Source organism: Odocoileus virginianus, chromosome 23 (assembly GCF_023699985.2).
Source record: "Odocoileus virginianus isolate 20LAN1187 ecotype Illinois chromosome 23, Ovbor_1.2, whole genome shotgun sequence".
NCBI classification, from domain to species: Eukaryota; Metazoa; Chordata; class Mammalia; order Artiodactyla; family Cervidae; genus Odocoileus; species Odocoileus virginianus.
Window position 1 is genome coordinate 4,105,592 of NC_069696.1, and position 23,158 is coordinate 4,128,749.

The 23,158-nt window shown below is 55.3% G+C and overlaps 1 protein-coding gene and 1 long non-coding RNA gene across 5 annotated transcripts in view; one reads left to right on the forward strand and one right to left on the reverse strand.

The window, feature by feature from the left end:
- Window positions 1-2,980: 2,980 nt before the first annotated feature.
- Window positions 2,981-23,158, reverse strand: part of SLC6A13 (solute carrier family 6 member 13) — a 42,153-nt gene continuing 21,975 nt past the window's right edge. Inside the window, exons 4-15 of one of the 4 annotated variants that reach the window (XM_070453195.1) lie at window positions 21,661-21,801; window positions 18,630-18,714; window positions 17,924-18,056; window positions 16,748-16,882; window positions 9,210-9,313; window positions 8,329-8,453; window positions 6,616-6,761; window positions 6,159-6,296; window positions 5,287-5,389; window positions 4,724-4,824; window positions 3,713-3,883; window positions 2,981-3,421 (exon numbers count right to left, since the gene is read on the reverse strand). In XM_070453195.1, coding sequence (XP_070309296.1) covers window positions 3,299-3,421; window positions 3,713-3,883; window positions 4,724-4,824; window positions 5,287-5,389; window positions 6,159-6,296; window positions 6,616-6,761; window positions 8,329-8,453; window positions 9,210-9,313; window positions 16,748-16,882; window positions 17,924-18,056; window positions 18,630-18,714; window positions 21,661-21,801 — 1,505 coding nt within the window. In that variant the 3' untranslated portion in view covers window positions 2,981-3,298. The remainder of the gene's footprint in view (window positions 3,422-3,712; window positions 3,884-4,723; window positions 4,825-5,286; window positions 5,390-6,158; window positions 6,297-6,615; window positions 6,762-8,328; window positions 8,454-9,209; window positions 9,314-16,747; window positions 16,883-17,923; window positions 18,057-18,629; window positions 18,715-21,660; window positions 21,802-23,158) is intronic. The other 3 variants (XM_020882148.2, XM_070453196.1, XM_020882149.2) reach the window with 3 other exon arrangements.
- LOC110130295 (uncharacterized) lies at window positions 4,433-6,218 on the forward strand. The gene is made up of 3 exons (XR_002311801.2): window positions 4,433-4,649; window positions 5,876-6,006; window positions 6,130-6,218. It is a non-coding gene; the product is annotated as an uncharacterized lncRNA (long non-coding RNA).

The following is a 23,158-nucleotide window of genomic DNA, read 5'->3' on the forward strand; positions in this document are numbered from 1 at the left end:
GATGGATGGGTGGATGGGTGGATGGACGGATGGCTGGATGGATGGATGGACAGATAGATGGATGAATGGATGGGTGGGTGGGTGGACGGCTGGGTGGGTGGATGGACAGATGGGTGAGTGGATGGACAGATGGGTGGATGGACGGGTGGGTGGATGGACGGCTGGGTGGGTGGACAGATGGCTGGGTGGGTAGGTGGACGGCTGGGTGGGTGGGTGGATGGATGGCTGGGTGGACGTATGGGTGGGTGGACCGATGGGTGGGTGGATGGACGGATGGGTGGGTGGGTGGATGGATGGGTAGGTGAACAGACGGATGGGTGGGTGGGTGGACGGATGGGTGGGTGGATGGATTGCTGGGTAGGTGGGTGGACAGATGGATGGATAGGTGGGAGAGAAGAAGGGAGGGAGGGAGGGAGGGATGGATGGATGCAACTCGAGGGAAATACTGATCTCGGTCTTCCCTCTCCAGAAAGGTTATTGCTCTCTCAGAACCAGGGGGTAGATTAGGGCCTGGAGGACTCAGGTCTTGCTTTTCTTAGACAAAACTGCTGGTGCTAAGCAGGACCCTCAGGCCATGGATGTAAGGTTATTTTAGCTCTGCCTCTCCCTTGCCTCCTAGCAAAAATGCTTAGGTAATAAATGTGTAGCCTTCTTCCTGGGGTCCCTTGCAACCTGATACATGGGGCTGGGGAAGTGGGGGGGGGGGGGTAGCAAAGATGTCTCTGAGCTCTTTCTGGGCTTTTCTGTTTCACTGACAACTCAATGCAGGGGTGGGGGTGGAGTCATGGGAAACAGGATGGATTTGCCTGAAATATGTCCCCAAGGCAGCTACCCCTACCCTCTGCACTGGACTCTAACACTACAATGAGGTAAATATTATTATTCTCGTTTTATAGAGGAGAAAATTAAGGATCGGAGCCATGAACTTGCCCAAGGTCACATCGCTAGTAAGACCCATGCCAGGCCTGCCAGCCTGGCAGACTGTGGTGTGTCCAGGTCTGTGCACATTCATTTGCGGAGAGTGAGGGGCTGTATGTGTGCACATGTGTGGGTCCTAGACCTGTTGTATGTGTGAGCACAGTCTGAGGGCCCACGAATCCTGGGGACTCAGGGTCCCCTTGGCAGGTCCCTGATCTCAGGGTGGCCAGCCCTAACTCTCTGGGAACTACTGCCTCTCCCCTCTCCTCTCAGCTTGCCCTGAGGCTCTCTGCCCACCTCACAGAAACCTTGATACAGAGGTGTTGATCTGCCCATTTTACAGATGAGCAAATTGAGGGTGAATAGAGTCAGACACAACTGAAGTGACTTAGCAGCAGCAGCAGAAGCTAAATTATGTGTTCTAAGGTCTTCTCCAACAGGTGGGGTCTCTAGACAAAGGGCTCTTCTTCCTCTGGGAACCGCAGGATCTGAATCTCCCAATCAGGGCTCAAGCAGAGGGGACAGAAAGTGGCCCCACCCCAGCCATCTCTTTGAGAGGCTGAAGTCACCTCCAGGTATGGCCATTCCCTTTCCCTGACCTGAGCCCTGACTTCTAGCACAGCTCCCCCTGATCCATCCCCCACTGGTCTAATGACCTCAGGGATGGGCTTGCATGCCCGTGACCCCATCCAGCCCCATCACAAACCTGTGTGTGGGTGAGGCGCCCAGTATCATCTGTCTGCAAAAAATGAAGACCTGAATTCCACCAAGAAACACAGCAGGTGTGAGGCAGGAGAAGACCAGAACCCACATCTCCAGATCTTGGTGCCGGTGGGTTATTTTCCAACTCCATCCACCATCAGCAAAGCTCCCAAAGAGGGGTTAGATCACTGTGACTGAAGTGCTTGCCTCCCTCCCTGGGACTTCCCAGAGCCCTGTCCTGGGATCCTCAGGGTCCCTCCCACACCCACTTATTTGTTCTCAGAGACTTTGCTTGTCTTTCATAGCAGTTGTCATCCTTTGTCCTTAAAGAGATGTCCATTTTTGCTCCTCACGTGTCCTGAGCACAGCACCCAGTAGTTTGTGTCCCGGAAATGTCCTCAGCTGGGCGAAGACTCCAAGTGTGTATCTGGAGACCCACAAGTTCCTCTAGCAAACTTATTTCTCCCATCTTAGGACTGGGTTGCGCCTGGCACACTGGGGTGGGGGTGGAGGCGGCAGCTACTGTCCAGGAATGAACTGCTGTCACTGATTTTAATAAACCCTCCCAACAATAACAAAGAATAAAACCCGAGGACTTCAGTGCATTTTCCCACTAGTAGGCTCACTAAAAAGCTAAGAAAATCATCCAGGAACTCGCTCTGCCTCACCCACCAACACCACCCCACCCCACCCCCCCCGGGCGCATCTGCGCGCTCGGGCCAGGCAGCCGGCAGAGGGCTCCTAACCGCCTGCCCGGAGGCCGCGTCCTGGGTACCAAGTCCGCATCCATCCTCCTGGGAGCGGAAATGCGCGGGGGCCCGAGGAGGTGGCGCCCTCTGCTGGCAGAGTCGGGTAGTGGCCTGCTCCGCCGGGGCTTCGCGGATTGTCTGTCTAGAGGCTGGCGCACGATGCCCAGTGCGGAGTGCAGTTTGGGCAGGCCAGGCCAGGAGAAGACTCGACGGGGGAAATCAGACGGAAAGAAGCCCAGCCACTCTCATCCTCCTTCCTCTAATGAGAACTCCTTCTTCTCCCTTCCATCTCCTTTCTCATTCCAGAGTGAAGGAGGGGGAAAGGGACCTGAGAGAGGGGACAGATGGGGAGAGGGGATGGATGGGGGTGTAAACAGAGGGGAGACAACCCCTCTGGCCAAGGGCCTGGGGACAGAGGACCTTGCCTGGACCCCATCCCCATCTCCCACAGCAGCCCCTCTGCTCCTGGTCCACAAGGAGAGACCCCACTCAATGTTAGAAGGAGAGACAGTGGATGGGGTGGGTGAGGAGGTGGGCAGGGCAGAAAGGGCAGGGGGCAGAAACCAGGCAGACCCGCTAGCAGCTGGTGGGAAGAACGTGGATTTAATGGAATGAAGGGAAGCCAAACAGAGCTCTCACCCCTCCCCTCAGCATCCCCCAGACTCCCCAGGCCCCTCTCAAAGGGGTTGCCCTTGATCCTGGCCCTTCTCACCTGTCCAGCCATCCCTGGAGCAGGGAAGTTGGCACCCAGCTCAAAATTGGGTTCTAAAATGTCCCCTATTATCTTGTCTAGTCTCTGCCTGCCCCCCACCCCCCACCCCTTCCCGAGCCGGGTGGGAGCCTGGAGAAGCACAGAGGGGCTGCTTCTTTGTGTTCCTTCTGTAATTGCGCCTGCAGCCAGGCTCACCGGACCACCCAAGGCCTGGCCCCTAGCGGTGAGGCTCCAGGTCGGTCAGGATGAGAAGTGATGTCCTGGGTGTGGCCCGGGCAGAGGGTCCTGCTCGGTGCCCCTGGGGAAGGTCCTCGGCTGGGCAGAGGAGCTGGCGAACTCTCTGCGAGCAGAGTGGGGGCTGTCGTGAGCGGGAGGGGTGGGCAGCACCCTCCTCACTGCTGTGTGCATGCCTCCTCCTACACAGACGCCCTCCCGGTGACCACAGCAGCGTCTCCGTAGCCTCCTGTCTCTTTCTGAGACTGTTGAGCACTCCGTCTGTCCCTCCCCGACCCCCACGACAGGACCCCTGGCTCTCCTGTGAACCACCCTCTACCTAGGCAGGCGGCCACCTGTCAGCAAGGACGAGCCACCAGCTCATCCTCCGACTCTTTCCTCCCCTCCATCTCCCTACCTCTCTGAAAGAGCCCTTGAGGGTGCTAAGCTTGTAGCAGCTCCAGGCAGGAATGCAGACCATGGAGGAGAGGGCCAGGAGCCAGCCCAGGGCATCGCCCCACCACGGGTACTTGTACTTCTTGTTGTAGGTCAGCGGGGTGTACTTGATCAGGGAGAAGAGGAAGGTGGCCTGAGGGTGAGAGTAGGAGAGATGGAGCTGGGGGAGCATGGGTCCTCCGACCCAGCTGGGCCAGTCTACCTCCAGCCTCCATCCACAGACTGCTCAAAATCCACACCCCCGGGGAGGTATTTCCAAGGTGCCTACTCTGTCTCTGCAGGGTCCCCGTGCCCCTGGGCATCTCTACACATGGTTGGCCCTCAGTTGGGACTTGGTGCCCGGCTGTGAGCACATGGAGCGCAAGGGTGGAGCCTCCATCCCCTGGCCTGTCATCAGCATAGTGGGCATTCAGGGGCGCTGCTGACCCAGGGAAGGCCGGAGCAGCAGTGCTTGGGAGCTCAGGCCCAGACTCCAAGCCAGGCTGCCTGGGCTTGAGTCCCAGCGCTCAGCCACCTTCCAGCTCCAGTGAAATGCTTAACCTCCAGGGCTTCAGCTTCACCTGAGAAGCGAATACAGCGGTAATTCTGAACTTCGTGGGGTTCTTGTGAGGACTGATTAAATGTGTGATGCACTCTGTGCCCAGCAGGAAGTTAAGTGTTCTAGAACTGCTATTGTCATCGCTGGGCTTTATCAGTGAGTATCATCTCAACAGCCCAAGGCACCTGCCACTTTAGACTCACATTGTGGAGTAGATCGAGCCGGCTGCCCTGGCCCTCAGTTTATCCTTCTGTGAAATGGAAAGGAAGAAGCTATCTGGGTAGCATTTTGCAGAACCCAACAGGAGGATGAATGAAACCTCTAAATGATTTTCAGTCCCCACGGAGAAGTCCCTTCTAGGGTAAGGGCTCGTCTACCCTCTTGGACCACCATGTCTCTCCCTTCATCTGGCTTCTCCTCTGGAGCTTGTCTTACTGTGCACACAGCCGGCGTGAGGAAGAGCCAACAGTATTTGATGAGAGGCCACGGCCTGTACCCAATCATGTCCTCGATGTTGTCATAGAAGCGCCCAGCTCCTGCCATGAAGGAGAGGAGGGAGGGGGAGAAAGGACCGTCTAGCATCTGAAGCATCGGGACAGGGACCACAGCCACCAGGAAAGGCAAGGACCGGTCAGAAAAAGATGTGGTGGTTGTCTTCTCTGATCGCCCCTGGGAGCTGACTCTTGCCTGGGATTCACAGACATAAGCAGCAGTGGGCAGAACTTGGCTTGGGCCAAGGCACGGGCTTTCTGATGATCGAGGTTGTTAAAGGCTGAAAAGCTCTGGATAAGACATGATATGGGCCCCCAGGGTGCGCTGGGGGCAGCCATCATTAGGAGGGTGCACAAGACCACCTCTTGGGGGCCATGTCTTGAGATTTTTTTTTTTTTTTTGAGATTGGGCCAGGGAAAGATCATTGTGAGCAGTGGTATCTCCTTTGTCTGAGAGCCCTGGGCAGAGGCGAGTGCCAGGGTCAGGACCAGGGGGGAGTCACTCACCGTAGGCCCATGCCACGCAGAAGGACTCGAAGATGGCCACGAACAGCAGGCACATGCCGCTGGCTGCATAGTAGTCAAAGAGCTGGAACACGTACATGCCGCCCTGCCCGGGGAGGGGGAGAGACAGAACCTCACCTGGGGAGACAGGCACCCTCGGGGCATGGAGTGGAGGCGGGGAGGATCCCAGGAGACAGAGATGAAAAGAGAGCCTGGTTGGTAAGCTGTGAAGCTCTAGGCAGACACGTGACGAGGATAGGGGCTTCTTATTGTTTTTGGAAAGAGAGCTGAAACAGCTATTGTTAGCTCAGCCCTGAGAACAAACAGGGGGTGACGCAGAGTCCACGACTGTGTGCGTTTTTGGCAGAAGGTCAGGATAAGGGGCCGTCCTGGGTACCATCAAGCTACGAGCTCCATCTCCTGCCTTCTCCCCTGAGACATCACCCGGAATGTCACCCACCCCAGGGCTCCCTTTCTGCCTTTGAAGTCTGTCCCTGGAACTTGGGTCAGCTTCCTGGGAACTCATGGGGTCTTGCTGGATGCAGTTTTTTCCAGTCCAACTGCATTGGACACTTTTGATTTTCCCATCTAGGCTTTCCATACTTCTCAGCATCTGGGGAGCCAAAGCATCCCTCAGCCATGACCAGAGCTAAGATGTGCAGTGCTTCCCAGGCTAGGAAAGGACCAGACCTCAGGCCCTGAAGCCTGGACGGCAGAGAGCTGGTATCACAGCAGCCCACTCCCTCTCCCCGTCCTTCCTGCCCACACTCCACCCCCCTGCACCTGCTTCCCCTGCCGGGAGGACAGTGACACCCCCCCCCCCCCTTGGCTTCTCCGCCTCCCCAGGACCCACCTGCAAGCCTCCACACCCTCACCTCTGTGAGCATGACCAGCCCGACGAGGAAGGAGGTGACAGACACCCCCAGAATGAGGACCTCCCTGCGGTTCTTCTTGCGGAACACACGGGGGTACATGTCCACCAGCGCCGTCACCAGGCTTTCCACGCACACGAACTGGATGAGAAGGCGAGGAGTTGGAGGGCCCCCCACGAGAAGCTCCATCAACCAGCTCTGGCTCATCGCTCCCGGGGGCAGCCCTGCCTGCCTCCTGACAGTCCAGAGCGGCCCCTGCATGGTTGGGGTTGGATCCACCCTCCAGAGCTCCCCCTGGTCCCTGGAAAGGCATTGCTGCCTGACACGCGCCCAGCCCCCAGCTGTTTTAAGGGCCTTCAGAGCATCAGGTTCAATGTTGGGGAACAAGCCTGCTGCTCCCCGCCCCCAGCCCCCGCACACCACTGTCTCTCAGGCTCTGAGTGGCCATCTCTCTTGATACCTGGCTGTCCAGTCCCAGGAGGACGACCATGAAGAAGAAGCAGCAGGCCCAGAGGGGTGAGAAGGGCAACATCACCACTGCCCGGGGGTAGGCGATGAAGGCCAGGCCGGGGCCTGGAGGGAGAGAGGGACACGCCGGTGCCACCTCTGGGCGTCCCGGTGTGGGACACAGGACAGTGGGAGCCCTGAAGTTAGCCACCCCCACCACCATCCTGGCCCAGGAGAAGACACCCAGGCCCTGACCTGACCCCTGCTCTTCAAGGTCCCGCTCGCTGTTTTCTCGGGGCAGGAGGAGAACGTAAAAGCTGTGTGTATTTTAAAGGGTTTTAGAAAATAGGAAGGGGTCTGTTTCACCCACATTTCTATAATTTCTACCCCCAAATCCTCAGCACTCTTCAGATCTATTACCCCAAACCAGAGGTTTCATACTTAAAAAGAGCTCACAGATGTTTGTGGAGCTGGCTGTCCCAGTGTTAAAGGGGGAGCGGGGGAGGTGAAGGATGTGGAGCCTTTGTGCGACCATAAGACAATTGCTGGAGAGTGGTTTCTGTAAGTTTCCAAAGAAAATACCTTCATGACTAGACTGGGTCTGGAGCACGGCTGGCCCCCTCTGCAGTGCGGGCCTTTTCTCTTGCCCAACAGCAAGCGAGCTGAAATTGGGTGTCATGATACCACCCTCCCCCCACCATCCTCTCAAACACTTCATGTTGCCCCCGGCCGGCTCAGATGGCAAGAACAGGGTCACATGCCGGCACCCGGTCATCCATAGGGAGCTGCCTTTGAAAGGAAGGGCATGTCTATGGCCATACCACTCTGAACGCGCCCAGTCTCGTCTAAAAGGAAGGGCAAGACCGTGGGCTGGGACGATGGTCAGCTCCTAGCCTGCTTCCCATGCTGTCGGGGACTGCCCCACCACTCTCCATCACGAGTCACCGCAAACGCTCAGCACCTCGCCCGGCACAGGGCAGCGCTTTGTAACAGAGAAACGCGATCGTTCTTAGTAAGAGACCATGATGTCAGTTATCTGGTGCCCGGCACCTTGTGTGACGGGGGAGCTTGTGAACCCCATGATCAAAATCGTCTTGTTACAGGTGCAAGCAGGTGGTCCACGGGCCTAGAGGGTGTACAAGGTAAACGCTGGCCACTTACCCAGATAGGGGACCATCTGTGATTTTATTTAAAGGCAACAGCAGTGCTGCATGGGGGAGGCAGGTCAGGCACTCAAAGGAGGAAAGCCATGTGCCGGTAATTAACTTACCTCTGAGACACATTTAAAGGCAACAAGACAGGGTAGGATGCAGGACCGTGTATACCACACCTTAGCAACTGGTTGTTACAAGATGTAACAAGCAGAAACAGTAATATGTATGTGTGTGTATGTGTGTGTATAGACGTATGTGTATCCTTTTTCTGATAAAAGCTTAAACCATTTCTGGAAGGAAAAACATGAACCTGATAACACTGGTTGCCTCCAGGGTGGGCCACTGGAGGCCAGTGTGGGAAGGAAAATGTTCTCTGCACACCTGTTCGCCCTTTGAAGCTGGAATTGCTGCTTAAGTCCACCCCATGTCTTCCCAGGACGCAGCCACTGAAAGGCCACCCAGAGTGTAGGGGACAGTAGGAACGCCTGTGAATCCCAGTGAGCTGGCGAAAGTTCAGACAAAGCTCACAGAGGCCCCGTCTTGGGCCCCCCACTCCCCAAAACACCACCCACCTGACTCAGCCACCTCAGAGATGGGCACCCCCTGCTCTTGGGACATGAAGCCCAGGATGGAGAAGATGGCAAACCCGGCCACGAAGCTGGTGCCGCTGTTGAGGAAGCAGAGCGCGATGCTGTCCCTGCAGGCAAGGGCGGGACGGGGAACAGACGGTCAGCGGGGCTCCCAGCGCCTCTGGGTGGGACCAGGGGCCTCAAGGGCCACCGCCTGTCCAGCAGGGGCAGAGGACACCCTAGGGGCTGGTCCTGAGCCCCGACTCCATGGGCTCAGACTTGGACTGACCCACGGTCATCCTCGAAGAGTGAGGCCCCAAGGCAGTAACAGGGTCTGAACCTCACCCACGGACACACGGCCTCCCTCTGCCACCATGCCGTCACCGTGCCTCCTGAGACACCACCCTCGTGACTCAGCCCAGCCCACACGTTAACGGAGGGGAGAGGGGCACGCAGGCTACAGATGTTCCTCACTCACCTAAGTTTCAATTTTGAAATGCACGATGTGATTTTACTTAGGTAATACTAAACCCGGCTTAAATTCTCTGACATAACCCAGATGGGCCCGTGGGAACCACCATGGGGAGGGGACAGAGCAGGCAGGACCAGGCTGCTCTATGTGACGTCACTCCCGGGCAGGTCTGCTTGCACACCTGTGCCCACTGCCTTCTACGTGAGCCTGGGGCTGGGCTTCCCAGCCAACCTCAATTATCCCGTTCCCCAGGGAAGCAATCGCTCGCCCGTGCTGCCCCCGGCTCCTGTCTCCACCTGGCCGCTCTGGGGGATTGATTGGAGAGTGGGGTGACGGCAGGTGGGGTGCAGGGATCTCCCCTGCACCCCAACATACCTGGATGGTCAGGAGCTCAAGCCCCGCGCCCACTCACCTGTAGCAGTTGTTGTGGTACTTGTTGTAGCTGCCCAAGGCTGTCAGGCACCCTAGGCAGATGGCGAAGGAGAAGAAGATCTGGGTACCCGCATCCATCCACACCTACACAGAGAAAAGGCAAGAAAGCTGCCCCTCCGTGGTGCTCACAGGTGCATGGCTGAGCCAGGCTGGGGATGCCGAGCCCTGCCCTCGGCCCGGGCAGAGAGCCCCGAGACCATGCTGTCCCAATGGGCTTGACTTCCTGGGCCCCTAGATGGAGTGTCTTGGGCACCACCAGGATGGCACGGGCATCAGGACTAAAGGACCCACGATGGAGGCCAGCGGGCAGGTGCTGTACAACCAAGTGAGGCCTGGGGACTTCCCTGGTGTCCAATGGTTAAGACTCCCTGCTCGCAATGCAGGGGGGTGGCCCTGGGTTCAATTCCTGCTCAGGGAGCTAGATCCCACATGCCGCAAAAAAAAAAAAAAAAAGAATCTTCATGTTGAAACTAAGACCCGGGGCAGTCAGATACAAAACAAAAAACAAACAAGCAAAAGAAAAAGTGAGGCCAGGCCCCGTGCTGCTGTAATGGACACAAAGCCTGGGGCTCAGCCCCCACTTTCTCCCACTCCAGACCCCGGGTGATGTGCCCTGTTTGGAAGGAACCCAGGAACAGTCTGGGGATGTGGGTCCTCAATGTCAGAGTGTGTGCCCCACGTGCCTCAAAACCCTCGGAAAACAGAGGAGGGATCCTCTGCTCACAAAACATCCAGAGAATGAAGAGACCTCATCTCTAAGGGGCTGTGTGCTCCTGGGAGCAGACGGCGCTTGTTGAACACAGGGCACGGCTGTCCCTCTTATTATCTCAGCTGCTGGTCTGGCCTGTGTGCGCTGTGATTTAGATTTCACAGCTAGAATAACATCCCAAAGAGAAAGAAGATCAAGGCGAATGGAGCTCGGCAAGGCTGCAGATCCACAGGAGGTGGGGTTCCTGGGGCCATAGACCCTCCCCAGGCACCTCCTGCCTTCAGGGGACATGAGCACCGACTTGTGGCCATGGGCATCGCCAGGCTGGTGGCGGGGTCCCCACTTCGGGTCTCACCCTCCGCAGCAGCCCCCAAAGAGGTCCCTGCTGTCCTTCCACTAAAATCAGGCTCCCTGTGCCCACGGGCACCAAAGCCTCAGCTGCTCATGTCCACAGCTCCTCAGCCCCTGCCCACCCCTCCCACCTCCCTAATCACTGCGACCACCCTCAACTTCCCTTGCTCCTGCTCTCACCACTCACTACCCCCCTTTCCTTGGTGCTCTGGCGGGTCCGAGGGACCCTATGCCAGCTGACTGCCTCTGAACATGGATTCCTCAACCAGCATCCCAGCTGAGACCCTGAACTAGGCCTAGAGCAGAACCCAGAATTCTGTGTGGTTTCAGAGCCTCCTGGGGAACCCCAGCAAACAGCCAGAAGTGGGGATCCCGCCCCTCCAGCCCTTGAGAAATGGAGTCCACCCCGGCGCTCTCACCTCTTGCTCTCTTTCCACTTCTGTGGGGGTGGGGACAGCCGGGAAAGAGGGTGAAGAGAGGGGGGCCGTCCCCTCCTGCCCACCAGGACTCCCAGGGCATTTGGGAGGCAGGGGTCCTCGGCAAGAAGCACAGAGGAAGACCCCCAAGGGGGCAGGGCCAGAAAGGAGCTAGCGGGCAAGGTTGACCACCCCAGGGAAACTTTCTTAAACCTCAGGGGAAATGCTGATGGGGAAAGGGGAGGGGGACCTCAGGATTTATTTCAGAAGCTGGACAAGGAAAGGAGGGAAGCCGAGCGCAGCACAGCGGGGTACCACAAGACTCTGTGGATGCCCCAGGTGGAGGACACGCCTCAGGAAGCCCGGTGCCGCCTTTGGGCCATCTCAAACCCTTTCTTCTTCTAAAACTGCCCCAGAGACTGTGAGGAGCATCCTCCCAAGAAGACCCAGTGGTCTCTGGTCTGAATGTCACTCGTCCGCTCCATTCATTATTGTAGCCTCAAGGGCAGGTCCGTGAGGCAAGAGTCTCTGAGCTCAAAAAGAAAGGATAAGGGGAGACTTCCCTGGTGGTCCGGTGATTAAGAATCCACCTGGCAATGTGGGGGGATATGGGTTCAATTCCTGGTTGGGGAAATAAAATCTCACATGCTGTGGAGCAACTAAGCTTGCGGGCCACAACTGGAGTCCGTGTGCTGCAAAGGAGCCCAGGTGATGCAGTAGAAACCCCACGTGCTCCAATAAAACCTGCTGTGTGTGCTCCATCACTCAGTAGTGTCCAACTCTTTGCGACCCCATGGACTGTAGCCCACCAGGCTCCTCTGTCCATGGGATTTGCCAGGCAAGAATACTGGAGTGGGTTGCCATTTCCTCCTCCAGGAACTAAGACGTGATGAAGCCAAAATAAAATAAATAAATAAAAAGAAAGAATCAGGGAGGTCTCTCCAGGCAGGTTATCCAGGACCTGCCCCAGCCTCAGGCCCTGGAGGTCCACTCCCATACCTGGCGGGACCCACGGTCCACATGGGAAACTCTGTTTCCTTGGAGACATTCCCATGGTTGCCCATGGGCAAATCCCGTTGTTAGGAAGTATTTCGAACTGGGGCTTGGGAAGAAGAAATAAAGGAAAACTGTGACTTGGCTATTCACCTCGCCCTCGGGGAACACACTCAGATCAAGCTGGGAGGAGAGGTTGATGAGCATAGAGGAAAAGGAAGGAAGAGGGCTGAGGGTTCAGAGTGCAGGTGTCAACACTGCAATTGTGACCCAGGCCCCTGGCGAGTGAGTTGGCTTGCAGCTGCTCTGGACCGGCCTGCTGGGGTCGGGGAGCCGCAGGCTGGGGGCGGAGTGGGAAAGGGCCGGAGGACAGCAGAGCAAGCCATTCTGTTCCCACCACAGCCCAGCTGCCACCTGCCTGGTGCAGGAGCCCTTGTTTCCAGAACAAAACTCCAGGTGCTTGGCTGGAGCAGAAGACTGCCCGACAAAACAGGTATGAAAAAAACTTGGCCAAGTGTGGGTTAAAAAGAGGTCTTGGAGTGGGGGACAGAGGAAGAGAGAAATTTCTAGAAGATCTAGGAAAGATGTTTTTTAACCTGGAGTCCAACCCCAAGAACTATTATATTTACTATTTTCAGGAAGGCAATTATGTAACAGAAAAAGCCTGGGCTTTGGAGTCAAATTAGGTTCATTTCCTAACTCTGTTCATTAATAGCTGTGTGATCTTAGGCAGATCACTTCACCTCTCTGAACCTCACTTGCCTCATCATGAAAATGGTAATAACAAGTGAAATAGAAAGGGGTATATTAACAGAAAAAATGTGTAAAATAACAAATAAAAATAAAATAGTGCATGTCAAATGCCTACTACATAAAAAAATACTAGTTCCCTATCCCACCTCAGGGCTTCCTTGGTAGCTCAGCTGGTAAAGAACTTGCTTGCCATGCAGGAGACCCTGGTTCGATTCCTGGGTCGGGAAGTTCCCTGGAGAAGGGATAGGCTACCCACTCCAGTATTCCTGGGCTTCCCTGGTGGCTCAGATGGTAAAGAATCCACCTGCAATGCAAGAGACCTGGGTTCGATCCCTGGGTTCAGAAGATTCCCCTGGAGCAGGGCATGGCAACCCACTCCAGTACTCTTGCCTGGAGAATCCCCATGGACAGAGGAGCCTGGCGGGTCCCAAAGAGTCGGACACGACTGAGTGGCTAAGCGCAGCACAGCACAGCGGGCTGTTTGCTGTTGCTGTCATTTTATTTTATTTTATTTTATTTTGAATTTTTAAGATTTCCTTTCCAGTGGATTGTGGGGTCGTCATATAAACATATGTCATTTGCTTTTAGTAATTCAATATATCGGCTATTTTCTTTTTGAATCTCTTCCAGTTGTTTACGTAGCTTTTTAATTTCTTCAGCTTGTTCATTGTTTCCTCCGTTAAGCAGGAGTTCATCATTCTGCCTTTTCAATTCTGTTATGTACTTAAAGGCTTGGTCCAGGATCATATTCTTGCTCTGTTTCAGTGCAGGAGAGCATGGAATCAGCTCTCCTGTTTATCCCAGCATTGATTTTCTTCTTTCTATGCCTCTCCACTGCATTGTGTGTCTCCCGATTTTTCTTTCTGTGCTGCTTTTTTGTAGGAGTCTCTTTCTCTGTCATTTCTGGCATTGTTACAGTGATAGGAACCCGCTGGCTGCATGGTCTTGGCCGCGGTGGCGGCGGCAGCAGCGACCCCAGCCTGGGTCATGATCCCAAGCGGGTTCCGCAGGGGTGTCCGACCGCCCGGGCCAATCTCTCCGTCTGCGGCCGCCTCCTGCTTATCTGGGGCTGGGGGAACGCAGGCCCAGGCCCTCCTCTCCCCCCTGCCCCCGCCGCCTCTTCTAGCGGCCACTGCCGCCACTGCGAGCCGGAGCCCTCAAGGCTGGAGACCCCTGTTGCTGTCATTTTAAAGAAGCAACTCGCCTTCCAGTGACAATGAGGTTCCCTAGGTCTCAATGTGCGACATCAAAATAAAAAGCCTCATTCTAATTAATGGCTCCAACCTCCCCCCGAAATAAACCCTCCTGAGAAGAGCTTAACACAGAGATTTAAGATGTCCAACAAGGGTTCTCTGGACACCTTGTCCCCAACCCCTGTCCTTACCGATCTATCAAAGTGCAATGGACAGAGTGGGTGAGGGAAAGAAACGGAGTCTGAAGCCAGCACATGCTTCAGCGGAGCCCCCGTGGCTGCTCCCCAGTGGGACTGGGGAGCCCAGGAGAGGCGGCAGCCCACCCACCGCACAGCAGCCCGGCAGGCAGATAAACCCAGCCGCGTCTCTGCCTGGCTTCCGCTCCCAGACTGAGAGCTTGACGGACAGAGGCGCTCTGATCTTTGTGCTGCAGGAATTTTGCACCTTTCTCAAGTGCCAGCTAAATGCAGGTTGGAACTGTCACAATTCCTGGGGAATGCCAACTGGATTTGATTGGGACTCTGGTCGGGACATCCCGCCCCACAGGAGGCCAGGACCAGCAGCTAACATGCCTGTTTGCAAGCTCAGGACCAAGCCTGGCTCTGGAAACATCTCCCTCCCATGGCCTCGGAGGACTCTGAGGGTGTCAGCTCCCTGCACGGTCTGCAGCTGCCCGGGGTTGGAAGGACAGTGTCCTGGAGAGGAGACTGAAAGAACCCTTCATCCCTGCAGTAGCCAGACACAGAATTACAGCCTTTTAACTCTCAGAGCTTCATGCCCTCTGGTCCTCCTTCTTCACAGTTGCCGGCAGCTGTCATATGTGGTGTTGGAGAAGACTCTCAAGAGTCCCTTGGACAGCAAGGAGATAGAACCAGTCCATCCTAAAGGAAATCAGTCCTGAATACTCATTGGAAGGACTGATGCTGAAGCTGAAACTCCAATACTGTGGCCACCTGATGTGAAGAACTGACTCATTGGAAAAGACCCTGATGCTGGGAAAGAGTGAAGGCAGGAGGAGAAGGGGATGACAGAGGATGAGATGGCTGGATGGCATCACTGACTCAACAGATATGAGTTTGAGCAAACTCCGGGAGATGTTGAAGGACAGGGGAGCCTGGCGTGCTGCAGTCTATGGGGTTGCAATGAGTGGGACACGACTGAGCAACTGAATAACAATGACAACAACTAACAAAGGTGGGGATACTTCACCGGCTGGCGGTGAGGGTGAGCTGAAATAGTACACATGAACCTCTTAACGATGCCAGGGCTGTGGCAGGCGCTCAGCAGTTGTCGGCTACGCACAGCTGGTCAGCACGAACAGGGCATCGATTACAGAAGCCACAGGTCAGTTCCAGTGATTCTGGACCCTGTCTCCCTTTCTTCTTTCATTCCACCTGCCCGTCTCCCTGTCTCTTACCCCTCCTTCTTCCTGCCTGACCCCCAAGCAAAGACATCTTGTGGCTCAGCCACTGGTCCACGCCGTGCTCCAGAACCAAAGCAACTCCTCCTGCGTGAAGGATCCACGCCAGACCCACACCCGGCTCCTCTCCCCCCAGGCCTTGCCCGCTCTGCTGCTCCACCGCCTCCAGCTTGCTGCCTGGTCCCACCACAGGGTCCCCTGTGTGCCTTGGCCTGCTGTTACCTCCGTGTGAGCCTGGGCCCCGTCTGCTCATCTGTGCTGGAAGGAGTTTGCACAGATGACGTCTGGGGTTTTCTAGCTTCGGCAGCTGCCGTTCTACAGTTTGGCTCCATGGCCCGGCTGCGCCCTCGGGCCCAGGTGGAGATGAGGCAGCTGCGTCTGTCTCTATCTGTCTCAGAAACGGGGTCAGGAGGGCACGCTCACATCCCACCACAGGTCGTGAAGGAATCCCAGGCTGAGGCTGGGGCAACGTCTGGGCCCAAGTGGTCTGGCTGCTTCTGGGAGCCACAGCAACCCCAGGACTCAGGATAGAAGAGCTTGTAGTCCATCTGGGGGGCGGTGGGGGGGAATGGCAGGCTGGAGAACAGTCACCCCAACCTCTGCACAAGGAGCAAGGGGAGCCACTGCCTCCGTGGGGACGTCCCTGCCTCAAAGGGAGCTGGGGGAAGGGCCGTTCCCTCCCCTCCTGCACCCCTTGCCCCTCAGCAAGACATTGCCGCTGCCTTTACTATTAAAATGTTTGAAAAGCTGTCCAGTTGCTGGTCTGCCCTGAGCTGGGCAACACTTTCAGGGACATGGTCCCTCCCCACCAAGCCAAGGAGGCTCCCGGGAGGTGACCTCTGCCATGGGGATGGGGGCAGGGGGTAGCCGGGTATGTAGGGCTCTGGGCTTCCCTCACCCATGGCCTCTTCTACCTCCACACCTCCTGGCTTTGCATACATATGCATCCTAAGTCGCTCAGTCCTGTCTGACTCTGTGACCCCATGGACTGTAGCCTGCCATGCTTCTCTGTCCATGGGACTCTCCAGGCAAGAATGCTGGAGCCGGTTGCAGTACCCTCCTTCAGGGGATCTATCTTCCCAACCCGGGGATGTAACCCTAGTCTCCTGCATTGACAGGCCAGTTGTTTACCACTAGCGCCACCTGGGAGGCCCTTCAAAATGGGGGGCAACCAGGAGGCAAGAAGCTGGCAGAGGCTTCTCACAACAGGTGTTGCTGTCCAAACCCTCGGTCAGCAAGCACCGGCTCCTGGAGGGTGGACCTGAAGGAAGGGCCGGGAGGGATAGGGAGGCCGGGTGCAGCCCTCTGGACAGCAGGCAGGAAACTCAACACCAGGCAGCTGGCTCCAGGCGGGGCTGGGGACATGGCCAGGGGTGGGCCTTGTGGGCAGAGAGGGGGAAGCAGAAGACTGATGGAGGGTCAGGGCAGGGAGGCTGCCCAGTGTGAAAGGAGGTGCCAAGCGAGGGTGGGAGGTGGGGCAGGGGAGAGCCTGGAGAAGGGCTTTTAGGACCTTCAGCCGCCAAGGGACACCCCCTGGCCTCCCTGGCAGCTGTCAAACTAGCAGGGGAGCACAAACAGCTGCCCGCAGATGTGGAAATATCCCCCCCGCCACGGACGCTGGAGATGGAGCAGAGATGCCCATACAGAACACAGGGGCAGCCCTCATCACCGGTGGTTTCTTACCTGGGGGTCCCAGAGACGCGTGAGGTTTGGGTACAGGTAGAACTGAATTCCTTGGGCTGCCCCGGGCAGCGTCACCCCTCGAATCAACAGGACCACCAGCATGAGGTAAGGGAAGGTGGCCGTGAAGTACACCACCTGGGCCAAGGCGATGGAAAGACACGGAAGCCGTGAGGGGCGGCGGGAGGGGCTGGAGGAGCTGCAGCCCCACAGGAGAGGTCACGGAGCCCGCCTGCTCCCTCCTCCTGCTCACCCCTCAGCCTGCAGCTGTTCAGTCCTGTCTGCCCTCTGCCTCCAGCCACAACCTCCCGCCGCCCTCCCTCCAGCTCCCCGACACAACTCCCAGCAAATATTTGTGGAGTGACTGAATGAACTTAGGCATGCCCCTGACAGGGGGCTTAGAACTGTGGCCGGGGTCGTTGGGGACAACAGCTCTGTCACAGGTGACCCCTGTCCTCGCTGAGCTTACGAGCTTAACATGGCTGCGCGGCCCGGTTAGGAGAGCAGCCTGGTCAGAGGCCTCGGGGGCCAGAGTCCAGGAGAACTCGAGCTGCCCTGTATGACACGCTCCAGGGCAGGGCGTCTCCCTCGGGCCTCGGGTGCTGAGAACTGTGTCGAGACGAACAGTCCCAGAGCACTGATGTATGAAACAGGGTGCGTGCACTGTGTTCAGAGCGCGATGCGCCCACGCACGCGGTGTGTTCCGAGATCCTGCCTCTCGCCCCGTCTCTGTCTCCCCTCCCCCCTCCGTCTCCCCCTCCCTCCCTCCGTCTCCCCCTCCCCCCTCCGTCTCCCCCTTCCCCCTCTGTCTCCCCCCTCCCCCTCCCCCCCTCCGTCTCCCCCTCCCCCCTCTCTGTCTCCCCTCCCTCTCTCTGTCTCCCCCTCCCCGTCTCTGTCTCCCCCTCCCCATCTCTGTCTCCCCCTCCCCCTCTGTCTCCCCTCCCCCCTCTGTCTCCCCCTCCCTCCCTGTCTTTCTTCCATTTCACTTCTCCAAATAGAAGAACATGTGACTGAGCCCAGGAGAGGCACAAAATCAAGCAAGCGAGCACCAAGCAATCTGTGTGGGGTCATTCCCTCCCATCCCTGACTAGGAACAACTTGAATCGGTGGGTGGTTGAGGTCGCTGTCGAGGGCAGGGGGTCCCCGGAGGGGAGGGGCCTGGGGCTGTCTGACACAGACCTTGCCCGTGGACTTGACACCCTTCCAGATGCAGAAGTAGCAGACGACCCAGGCGAGCAGGAGGCACAGGGCCAGCTCCCAGCGCAGGGCCCCCAGGTGCTGGATGCCCTCCGAGATCTTCAGGACCCGCCTCCTGGGGAGAGAGGGGTGAATTGCTGGCCTCAGCTCCCTGGGCAGTGGAACCGGGCCTCTCGCTCTGATCTGAAGAAGACTCACCGGCTCCTTCACTCTGATCCGTGAGGCTCTCCTTTGCCCAGAGATGGGGATAGACAGACAGGAAGGCAAAGACAAACTGTCCCCAGGTAAGTTTATTCTGCCAGGCCGAGTACAACTGAACCCAGAGAAGGGGATGCAAACATTCTCTCAGCCGGACTGTGATGATGGCTTTGATGTTAGGAATCACTTCTTAGGTGAATGTCAGTATTTGGAGGGGGAGGAGCAGTAAAGGTAACTGACAAGCAGCTGGGGAGGAGGGTGGACACTCATGGGGTGGCCCCAGGGGAGGGGAGGCAGGCCCAGCCCGAGGACAGTCCAGCATTAACCACAGATACAGACACAAGGGAAAAGCCACTTGGGTGGTGGGGCCACCAAAGGGGGAAGCAGAAATTCGTCCCTTGCCGTCTGTGGAGTCACCACCATATGAACCCACCCCCATGCCCTGGACACACTGTCCACACTGGATGAAGGGAGAAAAGGCCTCACTTACTCCCAGAACTCGATGACGGGAGAGGTGGCATTCTCAGCGGTCGCATTCAGAGAGCCATTGGTCCTCTGGAACTCCACGCAGCGCTCTGTGGGCAGCCAGGGGTCGGGGGAGCAAGAGAAAGATCACTGGCCAGTGTGACCAGAGAGTAGGGGGAGCTTTAGGAGACTGGGAAGGCAGTTGTCTGGGCTGAAGTTATCTAAACAAAACAGTCTCACAATGAGACACGAAAGATATCATAACCTCATCAAACCCATGGCACCCTTTCCCACATCTCCATGGCAGAGGGTGTAGGGGGTGGGATGGGGGGCGGGTCGCGGCTGCATGTTCTAATTAAACCAAGACCAGGCTGCATCAGCAAAGATGCTTTACACACTGCTTCAAATAGACAAATATTTCTGGGCTGCCATCCTGGATGGACTCACGACCTTTGAGGAACAATCAGGACACCATCTGGGGAAGTGGTGCCGTCATGGCTAAGAGCAGGGACACAGGTCAGGAGGCTTGAATCCCACTCCCCACTCCCCCCCACCCACCCCAGGTTATTCACTGAGAGGCTCTCTAAGCCTCAGTCCTGTTGGCTCTAAACGCACATGAGAAGAGTCTGTGCAGGGCCGATAAGGGGATTAAATGAAGATGAGGCTCCAGGGCGCTCCATAAATAGTGGCTCTCAATTACCCCTCTATGCCTTCAGACTTTTCACAAAGTGTTCACACCCTTCTTTGCGTTTTATCAGGACAGCAATCCTGCTAAATACTAAGATAGAGAGCATTTTCCCCACTGCACACCCGAGAAAGTGAATCTTCTCAGAGATGACTTGTCATCACCCATCTGTGAGGAAGTGAGGGCTGGGGTCCTGCTCAGCAAAATGTGTTAAGTTCCACCTGCAGAGGATCTGGGAGCTGGGGACTGCCCTGGGGGTCCAGTGGTTCAGAATCCACCTTCCAATGCAGGGGACTCGGGTTTGATCCCTGGGTGGGGAACTGGTCCCTGGTCAGGCTTCCCTGGTAGCTCAGTTGCTAAAGAATCCACCTGCAATGCAGGAGAGCCCAGTTTGATTCCTGGGTCAGGAAGATTCCCTGGAGAAGGGATAGGCTACCCACTCCAGTATTCTTAGATTTCCCTGGTGGCTCAGCTGGTAAAGAATCTGCCTGCAATGCAGGAGACCTGGATTCCAACCCTGGGTTGGGAAGATTCCCCTGAAGGAGGGCATGGCAACCTACTCTGGTATTCTTGCCTAGAGAATCCCCATGGAAAGAGGAGTCTGACAGGCTACAGTCCGTGGGATCACAACGAGTTGGACACCACTGAGCCATGAGGCACCGCACAGGGAACTAAGATCCCACATGCCTAGGAGCAACTGAGCCTGTGGGCCACAACTAGAGAGCCCATGAGCAGCAAAGAAGACCCAGCAGCCAAAAATTTTAAAAAGGGGGCGGGGGAGGGACGGAGACCGGGGAGGGGGGAGGGAGAAACAGAGGAGAAGGAAAAACACAATAAAGAAAATATCAGAAGAGAACAGATTTTTTAAAACCTGATTCACTCCACAAATATGTTTTGAGAGCTCAGGATACAGTACAGAGCGCTAAGCACAAACGTGCCTTCAATGCAGGAGACCTGGCTTCGATCCCTGGGTTGGGGAGATTCCCCTGGAGAAGGGAAAGGCTACCCACTCCAGTATTCTGGCCTGGAGAATTCCGTGGACTGTATAGTCCATGGGGTCTCAAAGAGTCGGACACGACTGAGCGACTTTCAGTTTCACTTCACTAAGCACAAACCTGACCAAGAAACAGAGAAAAAGCCGGGTGAATGCCAGGGGCCGGGGCCGGGACAGGCTCTAGCAGACAGCTTGAACAGAACCTAGTGGATCAGTGACCCTCAGGGAGGGACATCCAGGACTGGACTTTTCACCTGAAAAGTAGTGGCACGGAGGTGGTGGCAGAGAGGAACAAAGGAAGGAAGGCTTGGAGAGACAGCATACAGTTTGGAGGCGAGGGGGCACCTAGTGGCTGCCGGGTCAGAGAGTACCAAGGACACTCATCACCCCAGACGGTTCTTCTGGACAGCACTCCCCTAGGTAACTTTTAATTTTATCTTTAATTTAATGTTTACTTTCTATTCATCAGACTCAGTAGTTCTATGGCCTTATGGGCTCCTGTCTTAAAATGGAACCACAAGAGACGATTACTTGCTATTGTAAATGATAGAGATACTGTATAAAATGGCGTATTCCCCGGTTCAGTCCAGATGAACTGGGAGTTGAAAAGAGCATCAGAAAGAAGACATGAAAAACAAATAAATGAAATAATATATACATATATTGTATATATGTATTGTATGCAGTATATATGTATTGCATACAATATATACATATATATATGTATTATATGCAATATATACATATATATATCAAACTAACCATGTCTCAGATCACATAAAGGGCTAAACTGCACAAAATGAAGTCAGTTCTGTCTTCATAATACTTGCATTGATAATGCGTTTGATGGAACCCATGAATTTTTTACAAAGTCTGGAGGGCTTTTCTGGTTGCTCAGTGGATTGTGGGTTTGATCCCTGAGTCGGGATGATCCTGCGTGCCAAAGAACAGCTAAGCCTGTGTGTCACGACTACAGAACCTGTGCTCCAGAGACCGGGAGCCGAAACTACTGTTCCCACGCGCTGCAGCCACTGAAGCGTGTGCCTAGAGCCCGTGCTCCCCAGCAAGAGAAGCCGCCACAACGAGAAACCCAGGCACCAGAACCAGAGCGTAGCCCCCGCTTCCCACAAAGAGAGAAAACCACGTGCAGCAGCAGAGACCCAGCACAAGCAAAAAATGAGTAAGTAAAATTGCTTTCTGAAAAAAGGTCTGTGACATTTTCCCTGTGATGCTGGTGGATTCTCGCTGTAAGACCTCCGTGATGTCCTTGGAAGACTTCTAGAGCATCCCGAGTGAGGGGTGGGGGCCTGGGTCCCAGGGTACAGGGCCGATCCCTCTCCCCGGTCACCGCGGCCGAGCAGGGGGGGGTGACCTCACCCGTGTTCCAGTCGTGGCGGCAGCTCCCCCAGGGCAGGTCGACAGTAAAGCTGCTGAAGAGGTAGAAGAGGGCCCAGGCCAGCACGATGATGTAGTAGATGTTGAGGAGGGCGACGATCACCTGGGAGGCGTAGCCGATGCCTGGTGGCGGGGGCGGGGCAGACCGGACTGGGGCACCAGGCAGGTGTCTCGTTCCCCACCCGCCCCTGCTCGGGAGAGGGTTTGTGCTCCACGGGGAGTATCCTAAGATGTGGGGTTCGGGGCCCGGGCCTCTCGCTCTCCTCCCCACCCCTGCTGCCCTGCCCGGCTTCCTGGGAACTCGCATCAGTCCTGGTGCTGAAACTTCACTGATTCCAATTGCAAGCTACTTCATACACATGTAAGGCTAACTCCGAGATTCCAATAGCTAATGTTCCCTGGAATTCATCTGATCTATTTCTGAAACATAAAAACACGTGCTAAGAGCAGGAAGAGGCAGTTCACAGAGGAGCAAGTGCACACAGTGAATGAACGTCCTCAAAATGCTCTCATGCTCCCTCACCCTGGGTGTGCAAACTGAAACGATGAGGAGGTAACATTCTGCATCCGTAACACAAGTGAACATGTCTACAGAAGCTGTCTCTCGATGATTTCCAAACTTGTCCACATATTAGGAGAGTTACCTGACAATATTTTTAAAATTCCAAAGCCCAGTCTAGATGCCAGACCAATTTAATCACAACCTCTGGGAGAGGGGTACAGGCCTCAGGATGTTTTGAAGGTCCTGGGGTGTTTCCAATGTGCCAACAAGTTTGGGAACTAGGGTTATAACTCAGAGCTGTTAAAGATATGGGAGAAAGTCCTTACTCAGGTTCAGTGACTGTACGTCCATATAACACTTTCATAAGCCAGATCAAAAGACAGCCACGTGGTTGTCCATTTGATCCTATGATTCTGAACTTGGGAATTTATCCCAAAGAAATAATTTCAAAAAGAAGGGGGCTGTCTCTACCAAGATATATGATAGCAGAGTATAACAATTTTATAAGTAATCAAAAATAAGCAAAATGCCCAGAACAGAGAACTGTTAAGTAAATTTTGATATATGCATCTGATGAAAGTTTATGCAATCCAATGATTGCTGTGTAGAAAATGAAAAATAACACTAACTAAAACAGAAACACAAATAAGTAGGAAAAATTCTTAAAAATAAAAACAAAAAAATAAAAACGAAGAAAAAACTGTATATTTCAAACTAATAGATATGTAAATTTTAATATAGAGAAAGAAATACTGAAATAAATCTCTCCAAACTACAAACAACCCAAATGATTGTGAATGATTAAATAAATCATAGTACGTTCATCCATTCCATGGAATACAGCTCAGTAATAAAAAGGAATGAACCACTGATACCAAGAGCTTCCCAGGTGGCACTAGTGGTAAAGAACCCACCTGCCAATGCAGGAGATGTAAGAGACTTGGGTTTGATCCCTGAGTCGGGAAGAGCCCCTGGAGA